The 17,326-nt window shown below is 52.3% G+C and overlaps 1 protein-coding gene across 3 annotated transcripts in view; it reads left to right on the top strand.

The window, feature by feature from the left end:
* The window catches only part of INPP5A (inositol polyphosphate-5-phosphatase A), a 149,572-nt gene that overhangs the window by 83,109 nt on the left and 49,137 nt on the right, over positions 1 to 17,326 (top strand). For all 3 annotated transcript variants that reach the window (XM_053922290.2, XM_053922288.2, XM_053922289.2), the window contains one exon: positions 10,135 to 10,198. In XM_053922290.2, coding sequence (XP_053778265.1) covers positions 10,135 to 10,198 — 64 coding nt within the window. The remainder of the gene's footprint in view (positions 1 to 10,134; positions 10,199 to 17,326) is intronic.

Below are 17,326 nucleotides of genomic sequence, written 5' to 3'. Positions count from 1 at the left end.
TGGTGAGTCTACTGAATCAGGTGAAAGTCAGCAGGATCTCCCTGTCGGAAAGGAAGGTCCGGGACAGCATGCTGGACACTAGCCGGGGAGCAGGCACATGGAGAAGGAGCCGGAGGTCCCAGTCGAAGTGACCAGCTCCGTCTCCACACTGTTCCCCCTGGACGGCCATGCCTGGGTGCTGCCTCCCCGTCAGCCCATTTGGCCCAGGAGGAGAGGTAGACTAGCTAGGGGCCTGGTACTCCCTGCCCCTGCTTCTCACTCTTTGCAGATGGCACCTGCCACCCGCTCTCTGGCACTTTTGTCCTTGCATGTAGGCAGGTTTCCAAGGGGCAGGGGTTTGGACATGGCTGCTCCCATCACCACTGGCCTCAGTGTTGTAGACTCCAAGGTCACCTGTCCCCATGTCCTTGATGTGCCCCATGATCCCACTGTCCACCCTGTGTCCCCACTGACTGCCCTGGCATCTCTTTGTTAGCCCTTCGCCTGCTGGTCCCCAGCCCTTCTACACCGGTGGTTCCAGCCCAGTCCTTGGCAGTGCCTTTTCTCTGGCTCTAGTCAGCTCTCAGAGAGCTCAGCATCATTGGAATGAAACCCCATGCACCCCATTTACATCTGCACCCAGATTCTGCCCTGGGCCCCAGCCCCAGATGTCCCTGTGCCTTTGACATCTCCCTGCAGAGCCTTGTGGTCATTTCAACCTCAGTGAGTCCAAAGCTGGATGCGTCCTTCCACTGCCCCATATCCCGTGCAATGGCAGCACCCACTTCCCTCTGGCCTGGAGGAAACCCTGGTGGCCCTGGGGCACCTCCCACGTTCACATCTTTTGGTCAAGGCGTCCTGTGGTTATTGCCCATGTTCAGGAGCTGACCTTTTGTATCACTGTCCCATGCGTCACACCATGTCACTCTTGGGCCATTTACCCAAGACAATTCTGGACGCCTGCCAGTATGGCCCGGAGCAGGTGCCGAAAATCATTTGTGAACAACTGAGTGAGTTCTCAGCGGGGCTGTGCCTGAGCCAGTTGGTGACCTCACCCCCGGACAAGGGGCGATGTGAATGTCCCCTGTAGTTTACAGGTCTGGTACTGCCCATTGGGTGGCTATCAGCACCCACAGGTACCCCTTCCCAGCAGCCCGTCGGTGGGGCCCATTACTGGCCGCCTCGCTCCCCCACCACTGGCCTTCACTGTGGCGGTATGAAATGTTAACAGGCACATTCATCTGCTGGATTTATTGTGGGCTGTGCGACATTAAGTGGCTGTTGCTCAGAGTATGTACCCTCCCTGTCACAATGGCTGTGCTCTGCCCGGCCCTCTGCTGGGCTGCCTGACTGGGGACACTACAACCAGGGCCGCGACAGGGTTCAGCACCCGGTGCACGCATGCCAGCTCCCATGGTGCGCGCTTATGAAATGCTCTTTAATTCAGGAGCAGAATATCATTAACTTTGTAAGTAGATGAACACAATGGACAGCCAATTTAATTAACTTCGGATGTCAGCCGTTGGATGGGGCACGGAATGAAATTACACGTGCATCTCTGCAGCAGGCAGCCAGCCAGGGCGGGGCCTGGCGGCGAGGGTCAGACAGGGGGACCCCGCTGAGCCGGCATTGGCGTTTCGTGTTCGGCCCAGAGGCTGACATTGCAAAGTCAGTACTTTGTGAAGAAGTCAGCGCTCATTTTCAATGGTTACAAAGCGTCTCAGAGAGGTGGGCGCCCTCGTGGCAGTGACATGCTCAACAAGCCCTCTCCCTCCGCTTCCCTGTGGGTGAGGCTGGGTGAGTCGGTGGTGCACGCCTCGTCCAATCAGCATGGCCGTCTGTTGAGTTCATTACGCAGGGAAGATCAATGAAGCGCTGCGTTGATCTAAACAAAAGCTTTGTTTCATTTGTTATTGGTTATAATCCAATGAATGTTATTGTAACTTAGCTTTGATTTATTACTCAATCTATTAAATTTTATTAAAACCAGGGGTCTCAGGGCTTACTCTTGTGAAATACGTGTTTCTCCTTATGGTAAAAAGTGGGTTATTTTTGCAGTCCTGTTCAGCTTCTTGGAAGGAGACGATGCGTTAGATTGCCCTTTGAACCCTGAGTGACCAGTTCTGCATGTCACCACCTGAGCCACTTAGCTAGTGTTTCCTGTGGGTGCCCCGTGTCTCCACATCTCTGTCATTGAACCAGAACCCAAAAAACTGCCATGTCCCAAGCATTGTACCGGGGGCTTGGGGTGACCAGACCTTCACGGGGCTTCCCTCCCTCCCAGTAGAGAAGCCAGGTGACAGGAGGAGGGAAGCTTGCAGCCAGAGTGGGCAGCACTGCCAAAGGATGGGGCTGTGTGGGGCTGGTGAGGCTCTGCACAGAGCAGTCTGGGAGGGCTGCTGGAAGGAGGCAGTATTTCCATGGAGACCTACAGTGGCAGAGGGGTCATCAGAGGAGAAGCTGCAAGTGGGGAAGGCAAAGCAGGGGAGTACCCTAATAATGGTAGACCTTGGCCTTCTCCAGGGTCAGGGCCAGTGTGGCTGGAGCTGTGTGGGCTGGATTGGGCCTGAGAGACCTGGGAAGCAGGCCTGGCAGGAGATCACTGGAGAGCAGAAGAACAACAGGGTCAGATTTCTGTTTTTAAAAAGGTCACCTTGGTGTCTGGTGGACAAGAGGCTGAGGGGCGTTAGCTGTGGAGGAAGTGGGGGTCCACGAAGGAGTCCACTGGCTAGATGGTGGGGATGCAGAAAAGTGGCAGGTCAGAGACAGGTGGCACTGGAGACTCTGCAGATGTCTGGGGAGGGATTGGTGGGGATGCAGTGGGAAGTGTCCAGGGAGAGTGGCCGTTTGCAAGGGGAACAGGAGGGTGAGAGAGGCAGGGATGTCCGGAGTCAGGGGCAGGGGACAGGACTCCTTGTGAGAGAGGTGTCCACATGAGGACTGCTGCCCCTGGAGCTGTGAGGTGGCCTTCAGGGGCCAGTGCTCTGTGTGTGGAGCCGTCACCCAGAGGACAGGAGGGAGGGGTCCACCACAGTGGAGGAGGTGTCCTCGGGGACCCCAAGCAGATCCAGCATGTCGTCGTCCCACGGAGGAGGAGATTCTAGAAAGGCAGCATGACATTCAGAAACCCAGAAATGAAGTGGCGGGAGGGCAGGGCCCCCGTGCTGCCGAGAAGCCGAGTGTCATGAAGAGTCCTTTGGATCTGCAGCTGGAATGTCACTGTAGACTTGGCACAGAACCACCTCACTGGGGTGGCGAGGAGGCAGACAGGTTGGGGAACGAGGCAGAGCTCTCCTGCACACGGTGCTGGCGAGCAGCGCCCAGGAGCGCCTGTGACATGCACCACCGTCAGGGAGGTCAAGGCCAGCCACGCGAGGCTGGCCTCCCACTGTCATGTCTCCAAAGCACTTCACTATGTCACCCCAGTGAGAGCAGACAGGCCTGTGACCACCTGTCTCCTTGTCCTGGCCAGCTCAGCTCTCTTTGTTGGTGCTCTGATGGGCCTCACTGCCCGACCTCTCCCCCAGCAATGCCCCAAGCTCAGGTGTGAGAAGGAAGCATCTCTGCACATTGGCACAGCTTCAAATATCAACCTTCAACGACAAATCAAAAATGGCCCTTCTCGCTCAGGCATGACGCTGACCTTCAGACTCATGGATCCAAGTAGCTGCGTGGTGTCCCCACGTGGGTGTCCAGCAGGCACCTGAGGCAATGGGTCTACCCCAGCTTCCTTGCTTCCCTCTGATCCCACACCTCCCTTCGTCTCCTCTGCCTCAGGACTCGGCAGTTCCCTCCCCCAGCTCCTCCCTCCAAGCCCTCCTTTCCTCACTTGCCTGCTTTCAGTTCATCAGCATGTGCCAAGTTCAGGCATTCACCCCTCGCCTCAGTGCTCTGCCCCTGCCGCCCGGCACACAGTCTCTTCTCAGCACAGGCCAGCGTTTTCGGTTCAGCACAGAGCTGGGCCATCTGGCCGTGCAACAAGATGGGAAAAAAAGGAAAGAAATGGTGCAAGAATTGTGGACAAGAAGAAACAACCAAAACAAGAGTCCTTACAAATTATTTAAGAGAACCTATCATTACTAGAACTAAGTGTAAGCTGAGCAAGGTTACTGAATATAAGATTAATATATTTTAAAAAAAGATTAATATATAAAATCATCAGCATTTTTACAGGAGAGGAACAAATAGTTCTAAACCAATGGCAGTTTGAAAATTGTATTTTCTAGAAGCAACAGAAACTAAAAGGTACCTAAAAATAAATCTAACAGAAGATCTTCAGGACCTTTGTGGAGAAAATCATGAGCCATTGTAAGACGTTAGTAAGACCTCAGTGTGTGGTTGAAGGTGTGTTGGTGGGAAGGAAGATTGAATAGCATAAAGATGTCAGCTCGCCCCCAACCCAGCAGGATGTTCTGAGTATAAGTTCTATATGGAAATACAAAGGCCCAAAATAGCAAAGCAGTTATGAAGAGAAACAACATGGGCACTTGCGCTACTAAAGATCAAGACTTTCTGTAGAGCTGAAACAGGAAAAAGTGGTATTGGAAATGGGACAGCGGAACCGAATCGAGAGCTCAAAGAACAGAGCCCCGACTAGACGGAAGTGTGGCGCATGAGGGGGTGACATCAACGATGATGAGACCAGGCCTGTGCAGTCCCACGTGGAATGGAACAACAAATACGCCCGTTACTGCAAACACCTACAGCCCCATGATATTTGCGTGGGAATGTAGAGTCCCATCGTGGAGTCAGGTTAGGGATCTGTTTTCAAGTAAGATGTGAAGATACAACCCATAAAGAAATGCATTAATTAATTTGACTACTTTAAAGCTAAAAACATTTTGCCCTGGCTGGTGTAGCTCAGTGGACTGAGTGCTGCGAACCAAAGGGTCGCCAGTTCAATTCCTAGTCAGGGCACATGTCTGGGTCGCAGGCCAGGTCCCGGCAGGGGCCACGTGAGAATCAACCACATATTGATATTTCTCTCCCTCTCTTTCTCCCTCCCTTCCCCTCACTAAAAATAAATAAATAAAATCTTTAGAAAAAAATAAAAACTTTTAATTAATGAAAGGTGTCATAAAAAGATTGGTGAGATAAGCCAAAAAGTGGGAGAAATTCTTTGTAGTGCAAGTAATAGAGAAATAATTCCAGATTATATTGAAAAATTAAAAAATGAAGGAAATGAGGAAAAAATCAATAGAAAATAGAAAAAAGATATGAACAAGAAGTTTACAGGAGAAAATGAAATTGCCAAACTTTTTAAAAAATCTCCACCTGAAGACATTTTTCCCTTTGCTTCTAGAGAGATGAATGGAGAGAGAGACAGAAACATCGATTGGTTGCCTTCTCATACACACCGTGATAGGGGATCGAACCTGCAACCTGGCTACGTACTCTGACCAGGAATCCACCCTTGACCTTTTGGTCTAGAGGGTGATGCTCCAACCAACTGAGCCACACCAACCAGGGCCTAAATTGCCAATACTCTTAAAAACAGATGCTCAACTAATCTAATGAAAACTCAAGTTAAAACAACAGGGATGTGTAATTTCGTGCTCATCCAACTGGCAAAGCTCAAAGTGGCAGCAGGCCGTGGCAAGGAGGTGGCATGTCAGGCAGTACTCCATGCTGCTGGTGGCAGGATGGGTTGTCACAGCAACCTGGCGACGCCTGGGGGGGAGAGTAGATTCAGGGCGTTGGTAAAGTCCTGGGCTCTGCATTCTGTGGGTGTGGCCTTTGGCCTTGATCATGGCCGTGGAGGATGGCAGCCCCCTCTGGGGAGCGAGTACAGTGGCTGTGGGGTGCGGTGCACTGCAGGTGACCTCCTGAAGTCCCCACGCAGCCTCTGGGCTTCGGGAGTCATGCCTCACCTCTGCCCATGTGCACCTGCACCGGACCTCTGCCTGGTCAGCACCCTGGTCCCCAGAGAGCCCTTCATCCTTGCATTTATCATTTTACTCCTTCTAGCGTGTGACCTTAGCATCGCAGTTTTGTTTCATTTCAGCCCCTCTGACAATACTTTGTCTTGGCACCGTGGCATACAGCGTTTGAGGGCCGCTCCTTTGCCTCGGCGTTGTTCCCGCAGCCCGTCTGTGGTTTGGGTGCAGTCTGTCTGTCGTCCGTGCTTACGGTTCCCATCGCAGGGCCACTTCACATTTTGTTCACCCATCTTCACGGTCTTGAGAATTTGGGTTGTTTCTAGTTGCTAGTGTTTCCGGAGGTGCTGCCCTGCGTTTTTGTGCACATATCCCTGAGAGTGAGCTCCGTGTGCACACACGTGTGTGTGTTTACGTGAGCACCTCCCTGGTGTGAACTAGCTGTGAAAGTGCGTGCTGGGGGTCCATGAGATGCACTGCATCTCCCTGTGCTTGGGTCCTCAGAGCCCTTAGGTCACGTGAGCCTGAGTGTGTTAGCACTTCTCGCGTGTCGCGGGGGAGACGGCCAGTGTGCTGGCACGTGCACAGCCTCGGGCGCAGCGCCAAGGCAGCCTCTGATGGGCTCACCGTTGTCCTCCGAGAGCGGACACATCTGCAGCCAGTCCTGAGCACACGTGCAGACGCACCTGCACGTGGTGGCACCTCTCCCAGCTGATCCTCCCGTCCCCCACACTGCCACGTGTTTGTGGGCAAGGGCTCGTCCCTCACTGGGGGCCCGTGTCCTCGGAGCACTGTGCGCTGGAGCCTCACACTGTCCAGCTCAGGGGGGCTTCCCAGCCCTGATTCATCCCACTTGGTTGATTCTAAGTTAGATCAACCAGTGTTTGTGGTCTGTCGCAGACTTGAAGGGTAGTTACCGACAATATCTTGCAAAGCTTTTTTCTTGTTCATTGATCCACTTATTTGTTTACTAATGAATTGAAAACCCTTTAACATGGAAACAACATCCTGTGGTGCCATCTTGGAGCAGCTGAGAGTCACCGAGTTCTGTGCTGCACGCAGCCCACGCAGCCCACTGTCCTGGTGGCAGGACTTCCCACTCTCACCTGTCCCAGGAGCAGGGGCAGCAGCTGACTGCACGTGGAACCCCAGCCCCGGGTCCCTTGGGATGGACAGAGGTGGTCTGCTCCTGCGACTTCAGGAGGAAAGCCCCTCCTGCAGTCCTGTGGAGGCTGTGGGGTCTCAGGCCTGGCCGTCACCATGGTGCTCCTGGGAATGCACAGCCGGGACACTTTCCCACGGATGTTGTTGGCACGGGTGAAAGCAGCCGTTCCCACCTGGGGCTCATCCGTGAGAAGCGCTTGTATGCTTTCTGCTTCCATAGTATCTGGAGAAGAAAAATGTGTTCCCATATGCCCTTACTGCGAGTCGGCTTGATCTGAGTGTTAGGAATTCTCTGCCTCGTGAAAAAGCGAGCCAGAGGCTGCAGGCCGGCGGGTTAATGGTGTGTACTTTGGCTGCTGACCCAATTGCGGAAATGATCAATCACTGGGCATTTGATCTGTTTGCAAATAGAGAGTGATGGAGGCATTTCTAACGAGGAGCTGTGTTCCTTCCTGGCCCCATGCCTCTGTGCGGTGGCCTCATCAGGGAGGTGGGAACCCCAACAGCCGGCGTTTTGCCGCCGCACGTCGCTTTCTGCCCGGTGTGCGGGATCGCTCTGCACTGTGGTCTTCCAAGTCAGCTGTGTTTGAGAGCTGGCTGCCGCTATCAGTGCTCCGTTCTGAAAGCAAACCAGGGTCGGGGTGCAGCAAACTCAGCACAGGAGTGGGCTGCGACCGAAGCCCCACACTCCAGGCACCTGGCTCACCTGCTGAGCCAACTGAGGAGCGGGCTCCATCCGCTGTGGGCACTGATTCCTGCTGATGCCCAGGGGGGTGGGGACCTCAGGTAGGCCACAGCCGTCTCAGAGACAGTCCCCTACCATGTTCCGTGTTCGTGTGGAGCTGGCACCTCCTGTGCGGCCACTCTGCTCTGCTTCTGGTCCTCGCCCAGCCCCCTCGGAGGGCTCAGCTCTGTGGGTGACCGCTGACCTCCTGCTGTCGACGAGGCTGTCCTGCCGCAGGAGGTGGAGAGCTCCTGCTGGTGTCTGCGTTTCTGGCAGAAATGCTGCAGTGATGGGACTGTGTTGCGCTGATGGAGAATTCATAAGCACTCTTGACGGTGAGGTTTATAAATATGTAAAAAGTGCTTTAATTGTTTTTAGCAAAACGGGCAAGGAATCAATATTCTCAGACGCGTCAAACACACTGTTGACAGGTGCTGTGGCCAGAGGACCGGAGAGCCGGCCCGGGCGCTGTTCTGTGCAGATGTCGTCGCGGCCGTGATAGATGAGGGCCCTGAACCGTATTGATAGAGTAGGTTAAACATTGGGAAAGTTAGCTGAACTTTGACTTTAAATATTCATTAGAGCTAATTATGGATTTTCTGACTCTATGAATCACAGTTTCTATACCTGCATTGGCAATGTATTTTCCACTTATTTGTTGTAAACTTCATAATTTTAGATTAGTTGTATCGTGTTCAGCGAGGCCACAGTCTCAGTGTTGGAAGCGACATCTGTTTACCTACACTGCTGCCGAGTGCCTTCTGCCCAGCACGGACTAAGCTTTCCTGTGAAAGCTGATGGCGGGGGGCAGCTGAGGGTTGCAGAGGCAGCCCGTCCACCGTTCCTGGCCCCCAGGCTGCCTGTGCCCCACTGCTGGTCTTACGTGGCAGGGCTGCAGCCACGCGGAGCCAGAGAGAGGCCGTGCCCGGGCGCACCCTGGTTACTTAGGGCCTGATGGTGCCGTGAAGTCAGTCCTGGGATGACACGTGCAGCATGCTGACTATTGCTGAGAGTGCTGTGCTGCGTTTAAAAGTTCTTACTAGAGAAAGCAAAATTGTGACTATGTGGATGGTGGATGTTCACTTGACTACTTTGCAATACATACAACCACCAAATTATTACATCGTCCATCTTAAACTTATACGCTGTTATATGTCAGCTCTTTCAATAATGCTTGGAGGAGAGAAATACTGTAACAATATTTCTGTGTTGAAAAAAATAGACCCCCCCCCCCAAGGCAGCTCCCGCCTTGGTGTGTGGCCTCGGGCCAGGCCTGGCAAAGGCCTGAGGATGGATGGGGTCTGAGCCCAGGGTCAGGTGCTCCTGCATCCCTTGCAAGAGGCAGAGGTGCTTGTGGGCTGCAGAATCACCAGCAGGCTACACTGTGTCTCTCCGGGGCTCCTCCTATCCCCCCAGAAGGCCATGCCACGTGTCGGCTGGCCTGAGCAGCTTGCATTTAGGTGGTCCGGAACAGGGCAGGGAGGTCCAGCAAGCTAATCTGTGGCTTTGGCACTCTCCCACCTTCATCAGGCACTCACATGTGTGCACACATGTGCGGTGTGTGTGCACGTGTAAAGTGTGTGGGGCCTGGTCGGGATGGAAGGTATGTTGCTGCTCAGCTGCACCACTCCAGCGTCCCTGCCAAGTGCTACACAGACAGCAGAGCTGAAGCCGTGCCCTGGCAGGACCCGGTCCAGGGCCGTTACACACACACACACACACAAACACCGGTACACATACCCATGTACACACACATATCCATGCACCCACAATCATATACACCCACATGCATGTGTGTGCATGTGTACACACATACACACTATATACAGGCGCATGCACACACCTACACACATTAAAAAACACCAAGTCAAGTTTGAATTTCACATAAACAACCAGTAACTTTCAGTGACAGACATTTCATGCCACCGTCCCTTGGTGGCCAGCCCTGCCTCCAGCCTGGCCCCTGTAGCTGTGCCTTTTCCTGAATGGAGGGAGCAGGGCTTAAGCCCTGGTGGTCACCCTACCGCGTGTTCACGACGAGGTGGGAAAGAGGGAGGACAGCGTGTGGCCGTGACGGAGCCATGTCCAATCACTCCCACCGGGCTGAGCCCTTGCCTGCTGGGCCTGCAGCCCTCACAGCGGAAGGGAACTGCCCTAGACAGCCCCTCTGTGGGAGGATGTGCCTCCAGCAGCTGCCTGCGGGCGGCACCTCCTGGCGTTCAGAGGCCGGTGGTCGTCCGTGCAGAACGTCTCAGGTCTCCGTGCCCGTGGCTGAGTGACAGCAAGCTCACCTCTCGCACCCATCCAGAGAGCGCTCTGTTCACGGCTCAGGACTGCAGCGGAAATGTCCATGTGCCACTCTCTCACCTGGTCTCTCTTTTTGCTCCGCAGGCTCTGGGAAGCTTTTATTTTCTTCATGAATCCTTAAAAAACATCTACCAGTTTGACTTCAAAGGTAAGACTCCATGCCACCAATTGCCCAGAATCCTTCTGGGGTTCCTGCCTCACGATGTCCGCCCCCTGCCCATGGGCCTGGCTTCTTCTGGTCCCTTCTGCCCCGCATCCCTTTGAGGGGCTGGCGTGGTCTGGGTCTGAGTCACTTATTGGCAGCTACCAACCGGGGACCCCGTATGAAAACCTGGCTTTCCAGCTACGCAGAAATCGAGACAGCTGGCCTGCCTCCCCACAGCCCATCCACCTCACGCCATTGCCGCCCCTGCCACCCTTCTGCTGCCAGGGCGAGGCCCAGGCAGGTGCCTCGGGCTCTCCTGTAACAGAGTTACAAGGAGAAGGGAAGGGCTCAGTGTCTGCTTCCCATCGAGTGGAGAATAAAAACAGAGTGAGAGGGTGGCGCATTCCAAAGCCGTGAGCGAGAGCCCGTGTTGGTGGCCAAGTGCAGACACTGCCCCATGTTTGCTGGGCCAGCCCACGAGTCTGTGTCGGGAAGATTTGCCCAGAGCTGCCTCTGACGTCACAGCCCTTGTCACAGTGTCTGGGGGTACGTGAGGCCACTGACCCCAGACCTGACACATTGCAGTGTCACCCTGTTCCGTCAGTCACATTGGTGCTTTCATCTCCCCCCAGTATCGCATCTTCAGGTTCATGCAGATTCTCCAGAGCTCCACTGGGGCTGTTGGAGATCACACCCATTTGAAATGCCGTTTCAGCTGTGACAGCTGCGGGAGCTGCTGGCTGTGTCAGCACGTTCAGGTCCGTCATCTTTGCTCACTTGCGGGGCAGACCACCCCTAAGGGACTGCGGACACAGGTGGTTCAGTCCAGGATGAGAGCAGGGTTCCCGCCGGTGGGCGCTTGTCACTGGCCCTGTCACCTGAGGATTTTTTACATGCTTTCAGACACAAGTGTCTGACTTTCCCACCAACGAATGTAGCAAGAGACGGGCCGTGGCCGCTCTTACCGTGATCTTAGTAGACAGGGACACAAGTGCAGCACGCTCCCACTCGGGAGCAGTGAGGACGTCGCTGGGGCTGGCGGCGGAGGGGGGTGATGCTGCTGCTCCGCTTGCACCGCAGGCTTGAACACGGACCGATCTGTTGAACTTGTCCTTTCTTTACGTAACCGTGTGCCTACAATTTTACTGCTGAATCAGGTTGGTTGGGAAGGAACTGCTGGCCTGCAGAATGTGTGGAACTTTGTTGGAGGGATATCATGTGACTCCAGCACAGCTTACCCGGGGCCTCCACATGTCAGTGACAAGACCTGTGATAGTGGCGGGCAGTGAACATGCTCGGAGAACTAGGGTGTGTGAGGAGTACGTGTCACTCTGAAAACTCAGAGTCCCGGCATGGTGGGTGCGTGTGCGGGGCATGGAGTGTGTGCAGGAGTGCAAGTGCAGGGCGCCGGTGTTGGGTGAGGGTGCAGATGCAGGACACGGGGTGTGGGGCACAGCCAACATCTCAGGCAGGGGACGCTGCCTGCCCCCTACTCTGCAGCCCGTGCATTTAAAAAAGTACCTCGGTAGAAATTTCAGGACCCCTGAAAGGTACAGATGAAAAGAGATAAAAGTGACTTACAGTGTCAGGTTCAACATGTGAAGAGCTTGGAAGCCATCACCCCTGCCCTTGCAGCAAGGAAAAGCTAGACAGCTCTTCTCAGAGCCTCTGGCAATGCGAGGTCACAGGGCACACCCCGTCACAGAGATGGGAGCAGACCCGTGCCCAGCGCTCATCGGGCAGAGACCAATGCTGCGGCCACCCGGGGATGCACGCGAGAGGCGCTGGCACAGGCTGGAGCCGCGTGCAGGAGATGCCTGGGGACCCAGCCTGGGGCCTGCACACTTCTGTGGGTTTCTCCAAGAGCCCCACCACATTCTCAGGGCGGAGATGAGAGAAAACTCCCCTGAGCCTCTGGCAGGGGAAGGGAAGCCGCTGCTTTGAAATGGCGGAGGGGGGGGGCACTGAGAAGCACACGTGGGGACACATGCTGACTGTGAGACTGAGCCCCACTCCTGGGACACAGAGCAGTCCCCCACCCAAACCACAGCACCACAGCGCCCAGCCGGGGCTACTGGTGGCGGGTTCTGCTGGCTCAGACCCTGTGTAGGCCTGAGCATCACAGGAGCCCTGTGACGGCAGAGGAGACAGGAGCAGGGCCCCTCGGGGATGCTTTAGTCTCTGACCATGCAGTAAACATGGCCTGGCCCCCCACCAGATCAACACAAAACCTTACACGAAAGGCCTGTCTACCTCAGTTTCTCCTGCCCAATTATTTACGTGCTGCTTTCAACAGAAAACTACAATGCACTTGAAAATGTAAAAATACAATGCGAAGAGAAAAGTATGCATAGACTCAGCTACCACATAGATTTAGAGCTTTCAGAATGGGAATTAAAAATAACGGATTAATTTGCTGAGGGATCCAATGGAAAAGTGGACGTGCAAGAACAGACGGTAACACTCGAGGAAAGGTGGGAATGCTGAGAAAGACACAAAGGGGAGGCTGGGACGGAAATGAAGAGTGCCCTAGACAGGCTTACCGTTCTGGACACTGCTGAGGAGAGAGCCAGTGACCTGGAAGCTACCATGGTCTTAATGACCATGTCATTGAGAACTTTCCAAACTGAGAAGACAAAGAGAAAAAAAAAGAACAAGTGTCTCAGAACCGTGGGACAGCTACGAAAGGTGTAGTGTATACGTAACAGGAATACCAACAGGAAGAGTAAAGACAGGAAGTAACAGAAGAAATACTTCTTCTTGAATGGCGAAGAATTTTCCAAAAGTAATAATGGACACGAAGCCACAGATCCTGAAAGCTCAGAAAGCCTCAAGTAGTATAAATACCAGGAAATCTATACCTAAGCACATCCTATCCAAAGCACAGCAGGCCAAAGACGAACAGGGCGGGGTGGGCTGGAACACCTGGCTTGAAGGAACAAAGGTAAGGATTATACTCAACTTCTCTTGAGATGCTATGCAAGCAAGGAGAGTGGTGTGAAATATTTGGATTGTTGGGGGAAAAAACAACCTAGAATTCTAAATAAAACAAGCAAAATTGTCCTTCGAAGGTGAGGGAGAAATAAGGACTTTCTCAGACAAACCAGAATGGAGGGCATCTGTTTCCAGTTGTCCTGCCTTTTGAGACACGTGAGACGGGGGCTGCTGGGGAGAAGGGAAGGGACGCGCGTGAGAAACTGCCAGAGAGTGCCCGAGTGGGGACAAACGGAGGCGGAACACAGTGCTTTATCCTCTGTTCTTCATTGACCGGGCAGGTAACTTGTGTTCAGAGCACTAGTAGCGAGAATATATGGGGGGACGGTAGCTGGTGGGTGAGTGACATGAACGAGACGGATGTTCTGCAGGCGGGAGCGAGGAATTGGGGTGACTTGCTGCAAAGAGCATGCACCGTCTGTGAAATGTGTAGTGTTGTTTGACAAAAGACTTGGATTAATTGTAAGCGTGCATTGCAAACTCTTTGGCAACACTGGAATGTTTTTGATGAAGTATACCTGCTTGTGTTAAAAGAAGAGAGAAAATGGAATCGTGTAAAATGCTCAGTTTAACCAGAGAAGGCAGAAAAAGAGTGGAAGACAAAGAGCAAAGGCAATGAACAGAAGAGTTACACATGTGGGAGGTGTGACTCTAACCACTGCAACACTGCTTTAGGTGTAAATGGTCGAAATTCACCCATCAACAGACAGGCAGTCAGAGTGGTTACAAAAGACCCCAGATCCAGCCGTGTACCGCCTGCTGCAGACCCCCTTGGAGGCGCACAGACGCAGGAAGACGAAGAGTGAAGGGAGGGAGCAAGAAATGCCCGGCCCACACCAATGTAAAGGAAGCGGGGCTGGCTCTGTGGACCTCAGACAGAGCAGACTCGGAGCGAGGGGAGCTACCCGGGACAGAGGGGCGTCCACGGTGGTGAGGGGCCGGTTCTCAGAGAACACATGGCGGCCCTGCACGTGTGTGCAGCTAACAGCAGAGCATCAGCGCACATGGGCAGGAACGGGTAGAACGGCAGTGAGAAGCAGATGGAGGCACTGTTGCAGCTGCAGACTTACACACCCTGCCACAGGAACAGGGGGCCCGGCGGGCAGAGCGAGGACCGAGCGGAACCCAGCCACACCACCTGGTCTAGTTGACATTTCTAGGGACAGTCCATTCAACAACAGCAGAACGCTTCTCAAGTCACAGGGAACAGCCACCAAGACAGACCACATGCTGGTCTGCAGAACACTCCTCACCGAACTTGAAAGGATAGAGACCATACAAAGTATACTTTCAGACCACAGTGGAATTGCGAGGGAAGTCAGTGATAGAAAGATAAGGGGAAAACCCTCAGATACTTGGGATATTAAACAACTCACTTCCAAATAACACCTGGGTCAGAGGAGAAGTCTTGAGAGAAATCTGAAAAATATTTTGGATTAAATGAAAATGAAAACACAACTTACCACAAATCTTAGGGTGTGGTGCAAGCAGTGCATTGTAACAGCAAATGCACGTATTAGGAAAAGTAGATGCATGGTCAGTGATCTCAGCTTCTGCCTTAGGAAACAAGAAGAGAGTGAATGACGTCCAAAATAGGCATAAGAAAAGAAACGATAAAAAATGGAGCTTAAATCAATGAAACTGAAAACAGGAGCTCAATAAAGAAAATTAACAAAACCAGAAGTTGGTTCTTTGAGAAGATCAACAAAATTGATACCCTCTAGCCAGGCTGACTGAGGGAAACAAGAAGACAAGTGGCGAACACTGGAAAGGAGAAGGAGCCATCAGTATGGCGCTGCGGGCGTGAAAGGGCAATAACGGCATCTGTGAGCTCTGTGCTCATGAATTCGAGAGGTCAGACGGGCCGGTTCCTTTAAAGAAACAGTCTACCAAAGCTCACACAAAGAGGACTAGATCATCTGAATAGGCCTTTGTGTATTAAAGAAATGGAATCAGTAAGTAATAACCCTCTAAAAAAGAAAACATGAGGCCCAGATGATTTCACTGGTGAATTCAACCAAACATTTAAGAGATTGTACCCATTCTCTATAATCTCTTCCAGATGATAAAAGCAGAGGAAATACTTCCAAACTAATTTTATTAGGCCACATTACTTTAATACCAAAACCAGACAATGACCTTACAACAAAAGGAAAACTACAGGCAAATAAAACACCTGTCATGAAGATACAATGTAGATATTCTCAAGATGAATTAGCAACTAGAATTCAACCATGTGTAAGAGGAATTGTACAGCATGACCAATGGAGATTTGTTCCTGGTATGCAAGGCTGGTTTGACATTCAAAAATAAATTAATGTAATCTATCACATCAACAGGCTAACAAATAAAAGTCACATGATCACATTGATGAAGAAAAGCATTTCTTCATCACATAGATGAAGAAAAGCATTTAACAAAATTCAACACCCATGTATAATAAAAACTCAGCAAATGAAAAGCAGAGCACTTCCTCAACTTGATAAAGAAAGCTACAGCTGACATAAGACTTAATAGTGAGGAACTAGATGCTTTCCCCCTAAGATTAGCAACAAGGCAGGGAGGGCCCCTCTTCCCGGATGTCTTCAGCACAGTACCGGAGTCCTGGCTAATGCAGTAAGATGAGAAAGTGAAATAAAAGGCTCATAATTCGGGGCAAAACAGTTGTCTTAGTCTGAGATGCCATGGTTTTCTCTGCAGAAACCCCCACGGAACCAACGACAGAACCAGCACTAATAAGCAAGGCTGCAGGCACGAGGTTAACCGCAGTGGTCAACCGCGTTCCTGCTGGAGATTACAAACGCAGTGCCGAATGCATTAACATACACAGAAGAGGAGGACTTAGGAATAAATGTAACAAAATGTGTGCAAGAGCCACTCGAGGAAAACTGCCGAACTCCGATGAGTGAGATCAAAGATCTGACTAAATGGAGACGCGTTCCACGTTCACGGACGGGAAGACTCGACACGGTCGAGAGGTCAGTCCTTCCCAGCTGGGTCTGCAGGGTCAGTGCAATCCCAGCAAGTAATTTAGTGTATTTCAACAAACCTACCTAAATCTGATATGGAAGCAAAGAATAGCCAACACAGTATTAAAGGAGAAGACACTGCCCGACTTCCAGACTGACTGTGAGGCCACAGTCATCGAGCCAATGTGGTGTTGGTGGAGGGAGAGACAGACAGGTCAATGGAACAGAGCAGAGAGCCCAGAAGTAGACGCCTGTAGGTACAGCCCCCTGTGAACTCTGACAAGGGAGCAGAGACAGCACAGTGGAGCAAAGACAGTCTCTGTAACAAATGGTCCTGGGACAACGGGACAGCCATGGGCAAAAAAAATGGGTCTAGACTCAGACCTTACACCTTACAAGTTACCTCAAAGTGAATTATAGACCTAAATGTAAAACAAAACTGTAAAACTCCTACAAGGTAAGAGGGGAACATAGGTGACCTGGGTCTACGGATCAGTTTTTAGGCACAATAGCAAAAGCGCGGCGCATGAAAGAAAACATTGGTGAGTGGGCCGAGCCAAAATGGAAGACTTCTGCTCTGCAACAGACACTGAAGAAAATGCAAAGATAAGCCACAGACTGGGACACAATGTCTGCAAAAGACACAGCTGATGACAGACTGTTATTCAAAATTAACAAAGAGCTCCTAAACCTCCCTAAGAAAACCACCTGATTGGTAACAGACATCTCACCTAAGAAGATACACAGATGACAAAGGAACACGTGAAGAATGGTGAATGTTGCGTGTCCGGGAAATGCAAACTGAAGCAGCGTGAGGCCGGACACACCTGCGAGAATGGCCAAACCCCGGAACGCTGACCACGCCGAACATGGGCGGGCGTGTGGGGCTATGGGAACACATTCACGCTGAGGGCGGGGTGGTGCAGCCACCTTGGGGGGCAGTTTGGCGATTTCTTACAGAAGTAAAGACGTTCATACCATGGGGCCCAGCAGTCACATCTCTTGGTATTATCCAAATGAGTTGACAACTTATGTCCACATAAAAACCTGTGCAGAAATACTTGTAGCATTGTTACTCGTTATTACCAAAAACCGGAAGCAACCAGAGTATCTCCTCCACAGCGAATGGGTGCATAACCAGCAGCCCTCCATTCGGTGCGGTGCTGCT

This window comes from Desmodus rotundus, chromosome 4 (genome assembly GCF_022682495.2).
Source record: "Desmodus rotundus isolate HL8 chromosome 4, HLdesRot8A.1, whole genome shotgun sequence".
NCBI lineage: Eukaryota > Metazoa > Chordata > Mammalia > Chiroptera > Phyllostomidae > Desmodus > Desmodus rotundus.
Note: the sequence above shows the minus strand (reverse complement) of the source record. Positions and strands in the feature narration are given on the sequence as shown.